Genomic DNA, 16,433 nt, shown 5'->3' on the forward strand with positions numbered 1-16,433 from the left:
TAAATCAAAGTGAGGCATTATTAGCAGGGCAAACTTCTGTCCTAAGAGCAGAACATGTATAGAGCAAATTTTACGAGCTGAAGAAAGCGCCATGCAACACAGTTTAGTTGCTCCAAATCGTAGAAATAAAAATCCAAAGCAAAATTCATATCTATGGAAGCGCCCCCCAACATTAATCTGAAGGTGGATCATACATCCCACCTCAACATCCACGGAGACAATGAGCCTAAGACTCAGAAGGATCTCCTCGAGCTCTCTCGTAAGTACAGGCACATGGAAGGTGACCGCAAGATGTACGCAGACGAAGCACAGCTGACGATACGTCGCCAGAACCAAGTAATGGAGCGTCTTACTAATGAAAATAACCAGCTTCGTGAACGGGTAGCCGAGGCGACCCACAAGGCGGGCGGCAACGCATCTCGGTTTTCAGAGGCTGAAGCGCTGATTGCGAAAAAGGCTCTTTTCGAGCAAAAGATAGCTCAAGAGCGTGAAGCAATCCGTGCTGTTGAGCGAAAGCTCAAGGCCGCCGACAAGGCGATGGATGATCTGCGGCGTGAGCGTGCCACGGCAGAGGCAGCCAGACCGACTGCGGCAACGGTGGAGAAACACGTCGGCCTCTTGGAAAATCGATTGCAGCAGGCGTCATGCAAATATAACGACATACTGGCAGAAAACCGCAAGCTACGCTCTGAAATCGAGAATCTCCGATCAGAGCATCTTGCATTCGAGAAGATACATTCTGGTTTGGTCAAGGATTCAGAGGCAAAGATAGCGGAGATGACAAAGCTCATGGATCGCGCCCGCGAGGAGTTCAAACATCGCGAAGACACGCAGGAGCAGCTTATTAGGCTTAGAGAGCAATCTCAAAAAGAAGCGAGCGCATTCCAAGAGGAGTGGACAGAGCTGGGGCGCATTTTGGAGCGAGACGCTAGGCGACGTCAGCTCCAACAACAACAATTAGAACAGCAAAGACAGCACCTTCAGGACCAAGCAGCCACTAAGATGAATGCGACTGCGAAGTCTGAGGGAGAGTTGGAGCAAGCCGACAAGGTCAGTGACGAAGCAGCTTATGAGCGGGCCTTCCGTGCTATTATTGAAAGCGGGTGCTATCCTGCTGTCAATCAGGCAATTCGCGAAGCACATGGAGACAGCATACCGAACTACTCTTCAATGCGCCTTACAGAGGGAATGATTAACCACATTGTTGACTCGTTCATAGTTGGAGAAGAGCATAACTTTTCTCTCTTTACACTCACTAACGAGTTGAGAGCCGAATTGGAGACCAAAGAAGAAGAGCTCTACAAGCTTAAGTCAGATTTAGTATCTGCGAAACGTCGCAAGCAGGAGGCAGATTCAAACATGAAATCCGAGATTCAAGCTTTGGAATCACAGCTCGCAGCCATCAAAGCAACCGGCGAGGGCTTCGAGCAACAGTTTGACAGGCTCAATGCAAGCATGAATACAATCTATGAGCTAATAGAGTATATCTTCCGAGAGTCTGGATGTGAGAACATAGGAGGAATCAGTGCTATCAGTGATAACATTGAGAGTAACTTTGTCACCAGTGAAAATGTGATCATTCACCTCAGCGCCGTCGAATCTGCAGTTGATGGCTTGATCGGGAAGCTTCTTATGCTCCTAAATACAAACGCTATATCCCGAGAGTCTGCGCGCGACATCCTACACATGGAGCTAAGCAACGACGTCGTCTCTACCCTTGCACCTGCCGCTGCCGCGCTGCTGAAAACGGTTAACAAACCTCTAGACGACCATATAAGCTTTGGAGATTTTGCTGGTGACGAGCTTATTTAAGCTTTCTATCTGTCAGGTAAATTTCCCTGCGACAATTTCCCTGTCATGCGTTGTGTTGGTTTTTAAAAAATCTGGGGCGCCAAACTTGTTGAACCATGACTGTCTATCGCGATAACATACACGGATCTATAGAGATTGAACCGTATGCCATGCTCATTATCAACACACCGCATTTCACGCGACTTCGTTATCTTTCTCAGTTAGGCTCAACTAGATATATTTACTCGTCTGCAACACATTCCAGATACGAGCACTCTATCGGTGTCTATCACCTCACAAAACTGCTGCTGGACGTAATTTACTCTTCAAAGAAGCAGTGCCACCGGCGGCTCCGTCAGCTTGTCTGTATCGCGGCCCTGTGCCATGATCTAGGCCACGGGCCCTTTTCGCACCTTTTTGATCTGCTTCTAACAGCTCACTACCCATCTGCACCACTGCACGAGCATCGGTCTTGTGTTATCTTTGAGGATCTGCTGAAGTATATTAGAGACAATCATCCAGAGGAATACCAAACCCATCTTAGTATAGATTCTTCAGAACTAGAAGCCATCCGCTCGCTGATCCTCGGAAAGCTCCCAGCGAGTGAGGATTTCAGGAAACGGGAGTATCTGTGTAGAATCGTGAGCAACTCCGTGTGCGGAATAGACATGGATCGCCTGGATTACCTGCTTCGAGATAGTAAGGCACTGGGCCTTGGGGTCACGATTGACCTGATAGAGCTGATCAAGTCGGTAACATTGCGGAGCATTAAGCCGAAGTCAATCGGGGCTTCTGAGGGTTGTCAACAGCAGCAATCTAGGTGTGTTATTTGTTATCCTAGTAGGCTATCTTTTGAGATAAGCCAGATTTTTCATACGCGGTATAGCTTATTCAAGATGGCATACAATTCACCGGCTTCTCGCTCTGTTGACGCTATGCTTAAAGATATCTTGACACTTGCAACTGATGCGGGATTTTTAAATTTAGGCCAGGTTATTGAAGAACCCTTGACAATCAATAAGTTGGACGATCGCATTATCTATACTATTCGACAATCTCTTGACCTTCTTCCCGCTGATAATCACAGTGAGCTGAGGAGTTTGTTGCGACGCTTTGACGTCAACGATTTTTACATGGTCCTTTTCTCGCACTCCTTCCCTGCAGACGCGCATCAACATCCCTTGGGCGATCCATCAGTAAGCTGTAGCTGCAAAGTAGAGTTTGTGCGGTACCTTCTTTCTGCAGTTATGTCCGACGAAGAAATTCGCGCCAACATAATAATAGATGCCTGTGATCTTCACCACGGAAAGAAAGCAGCCAACCCAAATTTATATGTACCGTATTACAACGGTGACTTTACTGACATAACTGATGAGCTTATGACGGAGCTGTTTCCAACGCTTCCGCCGAGCACGTCCACGATACAGCACAACATAGTTCTTAAGCCGATCGACGCTGGTAGCCAATACACAGATTTAGGTATTCAAAATAGCCGTCAATTCAATCCCGGGTTGCAAGATGATGTTTCTACCATGGAGCTGTTATTGATTGAGCAGAACTTTAACGTTGATCAGCGGACCCAAGACTTAATAGAAGCACCAGACAATGTGCTCACCAATTCTCCTCCACAATATCAGAGCCATAGCCAAATGTACAGTAACGATGATTACTCTGCGCCAGCATCTACTTCTGTTGACAGTTTAATAGCAGGATACATCAAGGCCTCTCAAAAGAAGGACGCAGAAAGCAATGCTCTCGAAACAGAACAGCGGTCAAATGTGAGGTCCTATGAGGCGCAAGGGATGCTGAGCGTAAGCAGTTTCCAAGAGACAATGATTAATATCTATCTTCGACCATCAAAGCATTCTCCCGACTTTTCTGCGCTTCTAGAAAGATGTCTGCGCCAAATCATGACGGCCTTTATTAGGTACATGCGGGTTTACAATCTGTGGTTTAACATGTTGGCAGCTATCCCTGGTGACTGCACCAAGCTCTTCACAAACCCTCAAGAACTACACATAGAAAAAAAGATTGCCTATCACATAACTGGGGAAAGACATCTATCAACTCCTCCGGCCACCAGAGAGTCAGTTCGGCACCCCTTTTCATCTGCCAGCTCATTGAACGACTCAGACGAGCTGGATGAGGATATGCCAGAGCCCCACATCAAGTACCAAAAGCCATGACAGGTCTGGTACCTGTGACATGCACTTGTGATGTCCCTTATAAGCCCTCGAAAAGAAGCTCTGCTTTCTTCCTATTTTCCTCTGTATAATCTACCTGAGCATTCTCTATATCCATTTTAATTTGCGCATTAAGCTCTTCAATGCCGGAAAATTTTATAGGAGAGCGGAGGCGGCGCTGGATAGTTGTGTATAAAGTGGCTCCATAAAAGTCCTCGGGGAACGTAGCGAGAATGTGCACCTCCAACGTTTTGCTTTTATTAGCAAATGTGGGGTTCTTACCGTATGAAATGACTGCGGGGAGAACGTCTCCGCTTAATTCCACACGCGCCCAGCCGCTAAAGACCCCGTCTTCTAGTTGATCCTGATTTGATAAGACGAGGTTGGCTGTTTTGAAATTAATCACCCGGCCTCGCTGGAAGCCCCTCACGACCGTCCCCTTTGTGCAAAAGATCATAATTCTATCCTTTACTCGCTTCTGTTGTATTCTGTTATGTATTTGTAATATAAAGTAAAATGTCCAATTTTAATTTAACTTGACCCTTCATGAAAACCATGCTCCAAGGGAAGGCCCAGGAGAAGAGTCCTGCCCAGCTTGACGAGCTTCTCCTCTGTGCAATGAACTGCTACCACAATGGGCATTATGAAAAGGCGCTCACTGTCTTTCAGATTATCGCTCTGAGTGTGAAGGTGATACCATCATCCCTTTGGCTTGCGTGCGCCGCATGCCTCGCCGAAATCGGGCATGTGTCGGAGTGCATCCTCGTCGTGCAATATGTCTGCAGCCAGCAGCTCAGTAGAGAGCTCCGCCTCGAGGCACTGACAATCGTGATATCTGCCATCCTGAACGAGACCTTGTCCACAAGAAACACTCAACATCTTCTTCAATTAGAAGCATACATATTTGAGCTACGGGCCATAGACGAGACAAATCCTTTGATCTTCATAACCTATGCTCTATTCTTTACTCGCACATACAGCTTGGCTCTTCCAAGCTACTTTACCAGCGAGTACATTGAAACTGTCACCTCCCAGTCTCTTCTAGCAGAGTTCTACAGAGCCCGGCTTCTCCACACCATGGGCAAGGTGTCTGCTGCCAATGAGCTATATGAAAAGGTCTATCACTCCACGGAGATTTTGTGTCGTGATACGCACACGCTACAATATGAGCATTACAAAGCCCTTTATAATGCAGCCCTGGAGGGATCGCTTATCTCTGAGCTGTACATATACTGTGTGCTAAAAGGACGGACAGAGATGTGCTCTCTCGGCTATGTAGACCTACATGCCAATGGGGACGACAGTGGTCTGTTCACAGATGTGGATGAACAACAGGAGGACTCTCGCACGGTACACAAATCTGTTCGTGTCGAGTCCCAGATTTCTAGAGTACAAACGCGAATCCATATGCACTACGCCGCTTTGGCCAAAAGCGGTATATCTCTAGCGCCAAACATTGTAATGCTTGTCGCATTAGTAACGCAAGGAAGTGACATTCTCGTCAAGCAGGTCTCTGGGTCCATCAACCCTCTTCTCATCACCCCCATACTACATCTCAATCGCTTTTCATACTCCAACGCAAAGGATTTAGTATTAGCCATTGCCTCTAGCTTATCATACCTGCTCTTGATAAACGTACAGCCAAATGACCATGGCATGGGCGAACAATCAAGTCGCATACAGTATATTAGGTTAGTTGATCATCCAGGATATCGCTCAATACTTAATAATGGTGCTCGAACAGCGATGAATGACCTCCGGTGGCATGAGTTCCCCTGTTTTGCCGCAGAGGGCTCACAAGGTCTTTCGTCTTTCTTGACACCTTTTTTATCTCTGGATTTAGATACTCTTTTAATACTTATACGTGAGGGGAACTTTGAGGATTCTTTTGCGAGAGATTTTATAGCAATCTTTCCCGATTTGTTTTATAACATTGCGCTCATAGCACTGCGCGCTTCTGACTATTCTATCACGCTCCTCTTCCTCTGCATCAGTATATATGCATCTGCTGTGAAGTTTCTGCTGTTAGGTGGGGTTGCCAATGCGCCCTTGTCAAACATCAGTGCAACTAAGCTGCACCTTGTCAGCATTGCTTCTTCCATCAAGCTCTTCCACGACTCACCAGCAATTCTCGAGACACGCCCAGACATCTTGAAGATTCTTCTCCATGCACCCTTTGATACCTGCTACGCACTCTGCTACTTCCTTAAGACCTTCGGCTTCTCCAGGCCATCCCTATACTTAGCTATTACGCTCTCTCATCTGTATTTCACCCCAAAGCTTCCCATTTTCATAGCCAATCTGCTGCGTGCAGAGGGGGCTCCTCCCCTTATCCAGGCGTTCTATTTATTTGGTCCCAGAGCCACAGCAGTTCTGTCCACTAACAGCACAGATTCTAGAACTATTTGGAATTTGGAGGCTCTGAACTCCATACATCCTCGTCTGCTTGCTTACCTTGCACTTTTGGTAGATCCTACGGATCAGTCCGAGTCTATATCCGTGTACCAGAAGGCACTAAGCACAAGCATAAAGGCTCAAGAAAAGAATAAGATCAGTCAGCTCTTTTGTGAAACAGCCATGATTTACCTCGTTACAACGAAGATATGCTACTACGTCTCTCAGAAGTATCTAGTGAGGAATTTGCACTCAGATTTCGGCAAAGATATCTCGTTATTTAACAGAATTGCGCAGGATAATGAGGACGTTGTAAGGTTTTTGACTAAATTGATAGTGGGCTTAAATGAGAAGCTCGCAAATTACGAAAAGACAGTCGATTACTATTACAAATACTTGAACACTGAGTCGTACACAAAGCATAGGTCGTTTGACTATTCACCAACTGTTTTCAACCTAAAGATGTGTCTTACCAACTTAACATCAGCAAAAGCTGCGCTCTGTGGAGTGTACGGTCAGTCTCTTCTTAACATGACGTGTCTCCTTAATCATATTAGTTCTCCTGCTTCATGTGATAGGAAGGCTTACATGGGATATACGTTCACAGCCGGCTGCATAGGTCTTGCACATAGCAGCCCTACAGCTGCTTCATATTTTCAAAACGCACTAATCTCAGGGCTTCTTATGTGTGTGCTTCCTAGATCTACCACTGACCAGTCCGGTGCCTATCTCCTGTCAGTGCTTACACATGCCAACAAGAACTACGAACGGATACTAGAAATCTATAATTCTAGCGCACAGGGCGCTGAAGGAAGGACAAAGGAGCCTATCTGTCTTACGTCCCCCGAAGTCGATGCGGAAATTCGAAATATCTCTCCGATAATCCCCCTTTCTCTCCTTCTCTATCTATCTGTCGCTCTCTATGACGCTGGAAGCTATATGGAATGTCTGTCTATTTTGAAAACACTACTACTGCAGTATCCTCTCCCAAGATACCCTCTACTGAGCACCCTACTAGTCACAGTATTGGAGGCTGTAATTGCTCCTATGAGCGAGCACGTAATAGGAAGGAAGGTCAAGCTTTTGCAGGCGGAGCTGCGGAGAGTACTTTTTGAGCAGCAACTTGACAGCAACAAAGAGTATGATTGGCTCTTCGCAAACCAATCTGGTGCCCAGTCCAGATTAAGCAATAAGGCCGTTCTGCCGGAGATAGAGAAGACACAGAAACTATGTGAAGATCTCAATTCTCTCACAGGAATGCCATCAAACGATATACTATTGAAAATGTCAGAAACCTATGCAAGAACTGAAAATGGATATAGTCCACTCAGTGTTATCCGGGAAAAGATAATCGCTGCAATCAACGAGCAGCTGGAGGCTATCAGTTCTTTAAAAACACGGTTCAGTGTGCAGCTAGACAATCTCATGGAATTATACAAGACCACGGCTAATCTATTTCAACTGACCAAACAAGATGCAGAGCTCTGCATAATGTACCTGGGCGTAATGAGTAGCTTGATACAGGAGACGGCGTCTTGTGTGCAGAGCGATGCCTCGACGGTTGGATCAGAGTCGTTGTTCCTTAATATACCCTCCTATCCATGGCTCTCAGCAACATATCCAAGGTTCCTGAGCAAAATAGGATCGTCTAAGTCCACCTTCTCCATGTACTTATCTCCAGATACCGATTACAACTCCTACCAACTGGAGGCCATGTCTGATAGATATGGGGTTCCCGTATATGTGGAGTCCTTTGTAAGGAGCTATATGTCTATCCACAGAATACCTCTTATTCGTAAGGTGAGAGATTATTATGCATATTACCTTAAGGAAGTAGAAAATATCAATAGAACAGACGCCCTGGTAAAACGGCTCAAAGACTTGGAAAAGATGCTCATAAAGGCAATAATAACCTGCCAAACAGTTGTGAGGAATGCGCAGTACACTAAGTCTGCGGTAAAGCTGGATATACACGCTATAGCAAGACAAAACGAAGAGCTTATGAGACGGAACGACGAGGCCATCGGATTGCATGACCAGCACCGCTACAGGCTTGGTGAAAGAGCATCAAAGGAGCATCAGAAGAAACGAAGAGTACAGCACCCTCTGGATGCAGAGCTGGAGCAGAGAGATGAGTACTTATGGGAGGTGCATAATACTGAGGTGGGAGTAGGGTCTGATAGACATGATAGCACACCTATAAGCTCGCGAGACAATGTGTATGAGGAGAATGACCTTCTGGATCCCCAGATGCCCTTAAATATGGAAGGCACAAGGCTCGACGAGAATGACGACATTTAATGGAGCTCCCGAATTATCTAGCACTTCACAGTGATTTTTCATAGAGCATGCGGTAAGAAGATCCGCACATCGCATAGTTTATTTCATGCAGCGTGCAGAGGCCACTCCCTTCTAGGATCTCGTGACATATGGCTGTGGGAGTGGGGATGGGTCGAGGGTCTACAATGAATGCAGATCCCTCCATAACCGAGCAGCTTTTGTAATGTCTCGCGTTCTCTCTTGTATCTTGTATCAACGAATCAAACCTCTCCAGAAACATCTTTGCCTTTTCCTTGTTTGCCTCTTCAGAAGATTCTATAACGTCTAAATCTGCGTTCTTCTCTAGGTAGGGCGGGGGTGGCGGCAATGCGTGACCATTTATTGCCTTTAGATAGCCTATTTCCTTGAGCAATTTTTCGTTTTCCCGCTCAAGAATTGCAAGCTTCTCTTCAAGAAATGATCTTTCTATCACAAAATCGGCTGGCAAAATCTGCTTATCTAAATTGAGTACATCCTCCAACTGTCTGCAACGGTCCTGCAACTTATTCGAGCGTTCTAGCTCAGTATTTAAGCGCTCCTTCACACTACTGAGTGCCTGTACACTTTCCTTGTGCATCATCACGAGTGCTTTGATGTCTCTTCGAGCCGCCAAGATCTCCCGCTGGAGGGCTGACCTTTCCGACTCTGCACTCATTATGGCATTCTGTAGAGTTAGTATCCGCTTATCTCGTAAAAGAGCGTCATTTCGACTAGCAAGCTCCTGCTTTATGGCGGCTAGTTCTGCAATCGTGGCATTGTGTGCGTCAATTCTGGACTCATAAGCTATTTTAAGCTGCTTAATTGTTTCATGGGCATCTGCCAGCTGTTGTGTGAATTTCTCGCGCTCTGCTATGAGCGTCTCCTCGCACTTATTCTTCTCGTGTAGCAGTTTGTTGACGTGGACAGGGTGAACAGCCGGCTCGTGCTTGTTCGCTACAAGAAAGGACGTATATATCTGCTCTAAGCGTTGTAGTTCTTCACGTGCGGTTGAAAACCTCTTCTCCAACATTGCAAGGGCCGAAGTGGCATGCTCCAGATCCATACTAAGCTTCTCAATATGAGCGTTTTTCATGTCCACCTGTGCTGCTAGATTTTGCAGTTGCATATCTTTTCTAGTATCTTCTGGTGCCATAGATTCCACCAATAAAGTAGAATTGGAAACGCCTATAAGCTTGTGCTTGTTGACATTATTAATCATTTGCTGAACAACTCCGTTTCTTTCTTCGGGCAAGTACTCGGGCTCCTCAGTCTGAGAGCTGGTTTCAAGAATACGCAGAGACGATATGCTTCCACTAAGGTTCTTCTGCCGAATGATATTCTCACATAGACTACACATCTTAGGGTCAGTCATAGGATCCCCGGAAAATGCATCATCAGCTACTATTGCTACCCCCTTTATAGAGATGTCCACTAACGTTGCTAATTCTATTCGCGTGGTAGACTCCACAGCTAGCATCCAGTGGGCAAGGTGCAGAAGCGAGTTACTGTATGGAAAGCGGCGCAAGGTAATTATGTCCTGCCTTATAGGTTGTGCCTTGTCAGCATAGAGAGGCTCTCCCGAAAGAAACTCGCAAAGAACACACCCAAGTGACCAGATATCAAAGCTTGGAGCAATGTCTACTGTAGAATAGAATTCCTTCGGTTGATAAAGACGAGAGGTCTGGACTGATGAATGCAACGCACTTAGAGTTGTCACACTGGTAAGAAAGTGCGGGCATATGCCGACATCCGTAAAGACATATATCCCTTCTGGAGTCGATATAATATTCTGAGGCTTTATATTGCCGTGACAAATGCCCTTCTTGGTGTGTTGCTGAAGGTACAGGAGTGCACTGGATAAGTCACGTATAAGCTTCCAGGCCTTAACCTCAAGCGCTCTTGGATGCTCATTCTTGTTTGTCGGAATGATGAGATCCAGGGAGTTTCCTTCTATGTAATCTCGAGCATAGTAAAGATCAGCGCCGAAGAGATCATTCGGTTCAAAGCACCTATCAAGCCTATATGTTGGTAGTGAGCTATGAGATACGGTACTAAGGCTATCTAATATCCCACGGAGAATACCCAATCGCTTTTGATAAAACCATTCAGAAAGCCCTAAATTCTTAATAAAGTAAAGCTTTACGACTACACGATTGCCACTGTCTTCGGCAAAAAATGTCGTACATGATGGAGAACTGCTCACTGGCCGCAGTGCCTTCATTTTTTCGGGCAGGATTTATTATTGACCAGAGGCTTTGTGGCACTCCTCTAGAGAAGATCTCAGTGTCAGCTTTAGGCCACTCCCATGGACATCGTCTGTTCCTGATCTCAGGGGCCCGTCAGGCTTCTCACGCTACCTCGCGGCTCCTCCGGGCGCGCGGCCCTGCTACTTCAAAGAGACTCGACTCCCAAGCCCCGCCTGGCCACCGAGCGGCCTGCAGGGTCCTTGCGCCCCCTGGGCCCGTGATGTGGCACATGGATGCGTTTACTACCTGAGTATCTACGCTTTGCCTCTGCAGATGAACCACCAGCAGAGGAACCCGACGAGCCCCCCGACTACGACAATCACAGCAACAGAGATGCCGGCGATGGCCCCAGTGGAGAGGCCGCTCTTGTTCGTGCTTCCACCGGTGTTGTCGCTAGTGCCATCGCCCATCTCAAGGCACATGAACGCATCGGTGGATGACACCGTGCACTGCCTGCACCCAGCGAGCCCCTCAGAGCACGGATTACACTTTGTCCCAGCACTCTGCGGTTTGTAATATCCAGTGCTGCATGTAGCACAGGCGTTAGCGTCGTTAGCAGCCGTGCATGTCTCGCAGCTAAGATGGCACCTTTTATTGGAACAATCGCCATTATCAGCCGTTAGACCACTGGCACATTTTGTACATTTTCCTCCCTGCACTGTAGTACACACTTGTTTACCAGGCTGTCTATTTGTTTGATAGCAACCGCCATCTTTGAGGAAGTAGTTATTTTCACATTGAGTGCATGCTCCATTACTCACCGTAGTGCAAAATCGTGTTCGCGTATTGGCCGCACAGTTGCCATCCAGTGGCGCTTGCTGAGCGTTCTTGCACTTTGAGCAGTATGCAGTTCCTCCTATCTGAGCCCCACACTCTGCGCATCCATCGTTTGTAGAACTCACACTGCACTGGTTCATGCACGTGCCCCCATTGGCAGGAGTATCAGCATCTGTATACTGAAGCATCTTCCCAGCAGGACAGGCCGTGCACTTATCAGCGCCCTCACCCTTGCACTCTACGCACGCATCGTTGCACTTCTTGCAGGTCTTTTTGCCACTATCGTCTCCGTAGTAGCCCTTGAGGGTCGTGCAGTCAGATACGCATTGACTGGTTGGGGTGAGGTAGTACTCAGACAGACACTTTGTACAGACCTCCTTATCAGCGCCTTCACCGGTGCACTCCAAACAGTGCTCTGTGTTACAGTTACTGATTGGTCGGCATTCAGTCGATTCAGTATTAGGCTGGAGTCCTTCGTTGCACTCGCACACTTGGCTATCCTGTCCGGTGGCCTTGGGGGTAGAGTTAGCAGGGCAACTAGCAACGCACGACTTTTTGTTGAGGCCAAAGATGGTCTTATCAGAATCGGGGCACTCTTTGCATACTGCTCCGTCGCCGTTCTTTTCACAAGTCTTACAATCTTTTGCCCCGCCCGATGTGCAGGTAGTGCAGGTCTTCGCTGCTTCATCTATGTAGTGTGTTGCTGGGCAATCGCCCTGATTAACGCACGTGCCTGTCTCACTGTCATCCTCCTTCTTCAGGTAGGGCGTGGCTTCAGTACACGAGGTACACTGCGTCTCTGTATTCTCGCATGTCTTACAGCTGGAAGCACATTTGCTGCACTTCTTTCCATTACGTGAGTCCACAAAATACCCATTATTGCAATCGGCCTCCTCGACACACGACGTTACGCCGTCGACTGTCTTGACAATCTTACCGCCTCCACATGCATTACATGTAGCGGCTTTTGGTGCATCAGTCGCCTGCTCTGGCTTCTCGCAGGTGGTGCACCCATCTACGCCTGTGTACTTCTTACCATCGCCAAGCGTCACTCCTTCGACGTCTCCACACCAGACAACCGACTGGTCTGTTTTGGTGGCCCCTGGAACAACAAAGTAGTTCTTTGTGGTAGCAGCCTCAGCGCATATCCCGTTTGTGGTAACCGTTTTACACATTTGATTGCCAGGTGTAGCGTCTTTTGAGTAACACCCGCCTTTGTACAAGAAATGATTTGCCGCATCGCACTGCTCGCACCTAACACTCGAAGCGTCAACGTTATCACCTGCCTTCTTTTTGCACCCGGCAGTTGTGACGGCGTTGTCATTTTGTGGTTTACATATTCCGTCAATAGGAACATTTCCTTGGTCTTTACACTCTGTGCATATCTCAGTGCTGCCAGCCATTTCACACATATTTTCCTTACATTTGCCAACCTGAGTATCTGCAGAACACGTCGCTGCGAGTGTACTCAGTGCAAAACAAAATGCCACCAACAACATTGTATTGTGGATTGGATTGCAATAAGATTCTGTTGGTGGTTGGACTGCTCCTGATAAGAAGACTCCATGCTTGCTAGTTCTTAATCAGCTTGAGACTCTTAGTCATTCATCTCAGAGGACAAAACCGGCATGTTCAGTAATGAGTGCACTGGCTCTCAAGCCGTACCACGTGTGCCGCTGGGGCCTACCTACATGTATGGTCCAGAAGTCTCACGGGCAAGCCTCGCTCAGTCCCTGGCCAGTCCGGAGGAGAGGGCTGGCCGCGGGTCGTAACGATAACCACAGCGGTGATAGGGAAGAGCTCCCTCCGTTTGTGGATCTGGGGTCTGTGCGTTCCTCGGCTGTTCCGCGGGCGTACGTGTCGATCTTTTCGAGGTTTTCTTACGGGCTCACTGTTCTACTGAGGGTGCCTCTCCTTGGTCTCTCTTCATAGTAGGTGAAGCTCTGGTCGTTGTCTTTTTAGATGCCCCCATCTGTCACAACTACTGCCGTCAGGGCTCTCTCCACCGGCTGAGATTCCACTCGATTGTGTGTCCGGTCTTGCGCCCCTTCTCGATCGTTGTCGTCGGGTCCCGGGGATGGACTCATTCGGTTGTCAGAAGTAGGATGACAGGAGACGGTCGCTCTGGGTGACCAGGCTTTCGGCCCGGCCGCGTCTGATCAGCTTCGTCGGGTGCTCGTTCGCCTCTGCAGCCATGTGGGCGATGGCGAAGGCAGCCCGGACAGAGGTCCACGTGGAGCTCCTCGAGGTGCCCCTTGGACTTGGGGTGGAGGGATCCGTCTGTCTCGTCCCTGTACTTCTTGACCTTCTCGTTGTAGTAGGCATCCATCTGGCGGGGCTGGATGACACCCACGTCCACTGCCTTGCACTTGTCGACGAGCCAGATGTCGGGCTTCTGGTTCTGGTCGCTGAGGTGGCTGTGGGTCTCGACTTCCAGCTCTGCGTTGAACTTCCCTGAGACGCGGAGGTACAGGCACGCGACGATCATGTCGTGCCTTGTGGCAGCCCGGGCAGGTGCCTCTTGTCTGCGCCATGATCGAGCCGCCCTTCTCCTTCAGGGCCCTTTCCTCCTCGGTCAGCACGCCGCACATCTGCAGACAGTACGCCGCCGCTCTATCCGGAAGCTGGTGTGTGCGCGTGAGGAGGCGGTTGGAGTAGGTCCCCTTCCCCTGCAGTGCCTGACCGCCCACCGACAGCTCCACCGGGTCCCTGGTCCCCTTGTTGACGTCCGGGGAGGCCCATGCCCTCCGCAGCTCGTCGTGGCAGAGCTCCGGCATGAGCAGGCCCGGGCCGCCCTTCTCCTTCGGGTACGCCAGGAAGTCGACCAGGCGATCGCAGCTTCTGTTGGTTAGTGCCTGAAGCCTTGTGCGACGCGTCTGTTGAGCTCCTCGTAGTCCGCCTTGTTCGATGTCATCTCGACCAGGGGGGCGTAGTTCACCATCGGGACCACACAGAGTGACAGCAGGATGAGCTTCTGGTGGATGGTTATGGGGGCATTCTCAATCTTCCTCAGGGCAGTCTCGGCACCTGCGATGGCCTTCGGCGCGAGACTGGTAGGGATGGGGGACACCGGGTGGTTGAGGAAGGTCACCTCCTCGCCCGCCACGGTGGACTTGCATTTGTCGCTCCTGATCGTCAGGCCCATAGCCTGCTGTACTATTGCGCCTGCTGGGTACCCCTCGTCGTGGAGCGCCACGATGTCGTCCGCATAGGCAAGGAAGGTGATGCCCCTCCTTGAGGCGTCTCAGGAGGCGCTCGGTGGCCATGCAGAAGAGGAACATGCTGAGCGGGTCGCCCTGGGAGACGCCGCAGACCTCGCACTTCACGTCCCGGCTGTGCCTCGGCTCGAGGAAGTTCCTGATGTAGTCGATCAGGACCTTCGGGATGCCCGCCTCGTTCAGGGCTCTGACGACCTCTGCCCTCGGGAGCGAGTTGAGGGCGTTCTTTGTGTCGAGGGAGACGGCGTGCACCCCCGGCCTGCTGATGAGCTCGTGGGCCCTCCTCACGCCTACCGCGTATGCGTTCTGCATGAAGGCGATCTGTTCGCATGAGGGGTAGTTGGCATGCCTGATCAGTCGCTTCAGCAGGATGCGGTGGAAGATGCTTGTCACCGTCTCGCCATCGCGATCGGGGGTATCCATCGGACTCCTTCAGGGTGGGTGGTCAGCTCGTTGTACGCCTGCGTGAGGTACTTCACGAAGCTGTCGTTCTGCTTCATCGCCTGAGCTGGACCGCCCGAGACCAGACAGGCCTTGTTGAGGGTTCCAAACAGGGCCTTCCTCATTTCTTCTTCGGTTGCCGGCTCCAGCCCCGTCGAGCTCATCGATGGAGGGCAGTCAAAGCCAACGTAGCCTTCGGGGAGGACGCACGGGTGTAGCGCGCTGAGGGCGGTCGGCCTTCTTCGGCTTGTCTACCATGGGTGTGCCATCAAGGGCGCGGAGAGCCTTAGCAACTGCCCCGAAGCTCAGCGCGTTGTTCACCCTGTTTGCTATCCGGCGCCTCGCCCTCTCTGGATCTGGGTCCGACTTGCCTGGGACTGCTCCGGGTGTTGCTTGAGTCTTCTAGCAGTTTCCTACCAAGGCGTCTAGACCCCTGATAGCGGGGAGCGCGACCCCAGTCCCTGCCTGCTCGATGCTCGCGATCATGCGCGCACCCTGGTGGATGAGCATGGCAGCTGTCTGATTCGGTATGTGGGACGGAATGATCAGTTTGTCGTCACCTAGTACTCTGTGTCTGTCATCATTTGCTTCTCTCAGGTGCTCGGTTAGTTGTTTAGCCTCTCGCACGGCAGGCCACAGAGCCAGCGTGTGTGTCCTGCTGAGAGAGTAAATGTCTTCGGAGTGGTCTCCCAAGTAGAGACTCACGGCTTGCTGTTTGGGGTCTCGGAGGTACGATCTTGCGTTCATAATGTGGATCGGGTCCTCGCGGGCTCTCCTTCGCCTCAGGTCCAGCTGTGTGCACGCCCGCGGAACAGCCAAGACACAAGACCCCAGATCCACAAACGGAGGGAGCTCCTCCTATCACCACTGTGGCTATCACTGCGACCTTCGCCTTCGAGCTGGCCAGGGACTGAGCGAGGCTTGCCCGTGAGACTTCTGGACCATACATGTAGGTAGGCCCCAGCGGCACACGTGGTACGGCTTGAGAGCCAGTGCACTCATTACTGAACATGCCGGTTTTGTCCTCTGAGATGAATGACTAAGAGTCTCAAGCTGATTAAGAACTAGCAAGCATGGAGTCTTCT

The 16,433-nt window shown here is 49.6% G+C and overlaps 6 protein-coding genes and 1 pseudogene across 6 annotated transcripts; 3 read left to right on the forward strand and 4 right to left on the reverse strand.

Annotated features, from left to right (window-relative positions):
* Window positions 1-153: 153 nt before the first annotated feature.
* On the forward strand, window positions 154-1,812 carry GL50803_00114462 (Outer dynein arm-docking complex subunit 2; the record flags this gene model as incomplete). The annotated part of the gene is made up of 1 exon (XM_001704561.2): window positions 154-1,812. One exon carries the CDS (start codon window positions 154-156, stop codon window positions 1,810-1,812), a length of 1,659 nt encoding a protein of 552 aa, XP_001704613.1.
* Window positions 1,813-1,907: 95 nt separating this feature from the next.
* GL50803_0022084 (DGTP triphosphohydrolase) lies at window positions 1,908-3,977 on the forward strand (the record flags this gene model as incomplete). The annotated part of the gene is made up of 1 exon (XM_001704560.1): window positions 1,908-3,977. One exon carries the CDS (start codon window positions 1,908-1,910, stop codon window positions 3,975-3,977), a length of 2,070 nt encoding a protein of 689 aa, XP_001704612.1.
* Window positions 3,978-4,014: 37 nt separating this feature from the next.
* Window positions 4,015-4,431, reverse strand: GL50803_009698 (Riboflavin kinase; the record flags this gene model as incomplete). The annotated part of the gene is made up of 1 exon (XM_001704559.1): window positions 4,015-4,431. The coding sequence occupies one exon, from the start codon at window positions 4,429-4,431 to the stop codon at window positions 4,015-4,017; it is 417 nt and encodes a 138-aa protein (XP_001704611.1).
* Window positions 4,432-4,529: 98 nt separating this feature from the next.
* Window positions 4,530-8,669, forward strand: GL50803_009697 (uncharacterized protein; the record flags this gene model as incomplete). The annotated part of the gene is made up of 1 exon (XM_001704558.2): window positions 4,530-8,669. One exon carries the CDS (start codon window positions 4,530-4,532, stop codon window positions 8,667-8,669), a length of 4,140 nt encoding a protein of 1,379 aa, XP_001704610.2.
* A 25-nt stretch (window positions 8,670-8,694) lies between these two features.
* GL50803_0016392 (Kinase) lies at window positions 8,695-10,887 on the reverse strand (the record flags this gene model as incomplete). Its single annotated transcript, XM_001704557.1, has 1 exon — window positions 8,695-10,887. One exon carries the CDS (start codon window positions 10,885-10,887, stop codon window positions 8,695-8,697), a length of 2,193 nt encoding a protein of 730 aa, XP_001704609.1.
* Window positions 10,888-11,166: 279 nt separating this feature from the next.
* GL50803_00119706 (VSP) lies at window positions 11,167-13,188 on the reverse strand (the record flags this gene model as incomplete). The annotated part of the gene is made up of 1 exon (XM_001704555.1): window positions 11,167-13,188. The coding sequence occupies one exon, from the start codon at window positions 13,186-13,188 to the stop codon at window positions 11,167-11,169; it is 2,022 nt and encodes a 673-aa protein (XP_001704607.1).
* A 462-nt stretch (window positions 13,189-13,650) lies between these two features.
* On the reverse strand, window positions 13,651-16,095 carry GL50803_00114455 (Reverse transcriptase/endonuclease, putative; annotated as a pseudogene; the record flags this gene model as incomplete).
* Between the last annotated feature and the right edge of the window lie 338 nt (window positions 16,096-16,433).

Source organism: Giardia intestinalis, chromosome 3, assembly GCF_000002435.2.
Source record: "Giardia intestinalis strain WB C6 chromosome 3, whole genome shotgun sequence".
NCBI classification, from domain to species: Eukaryota; Fornicata; order Diplomonadida; family Hexamitidae; genus Giardia; species Giardia duodenalis.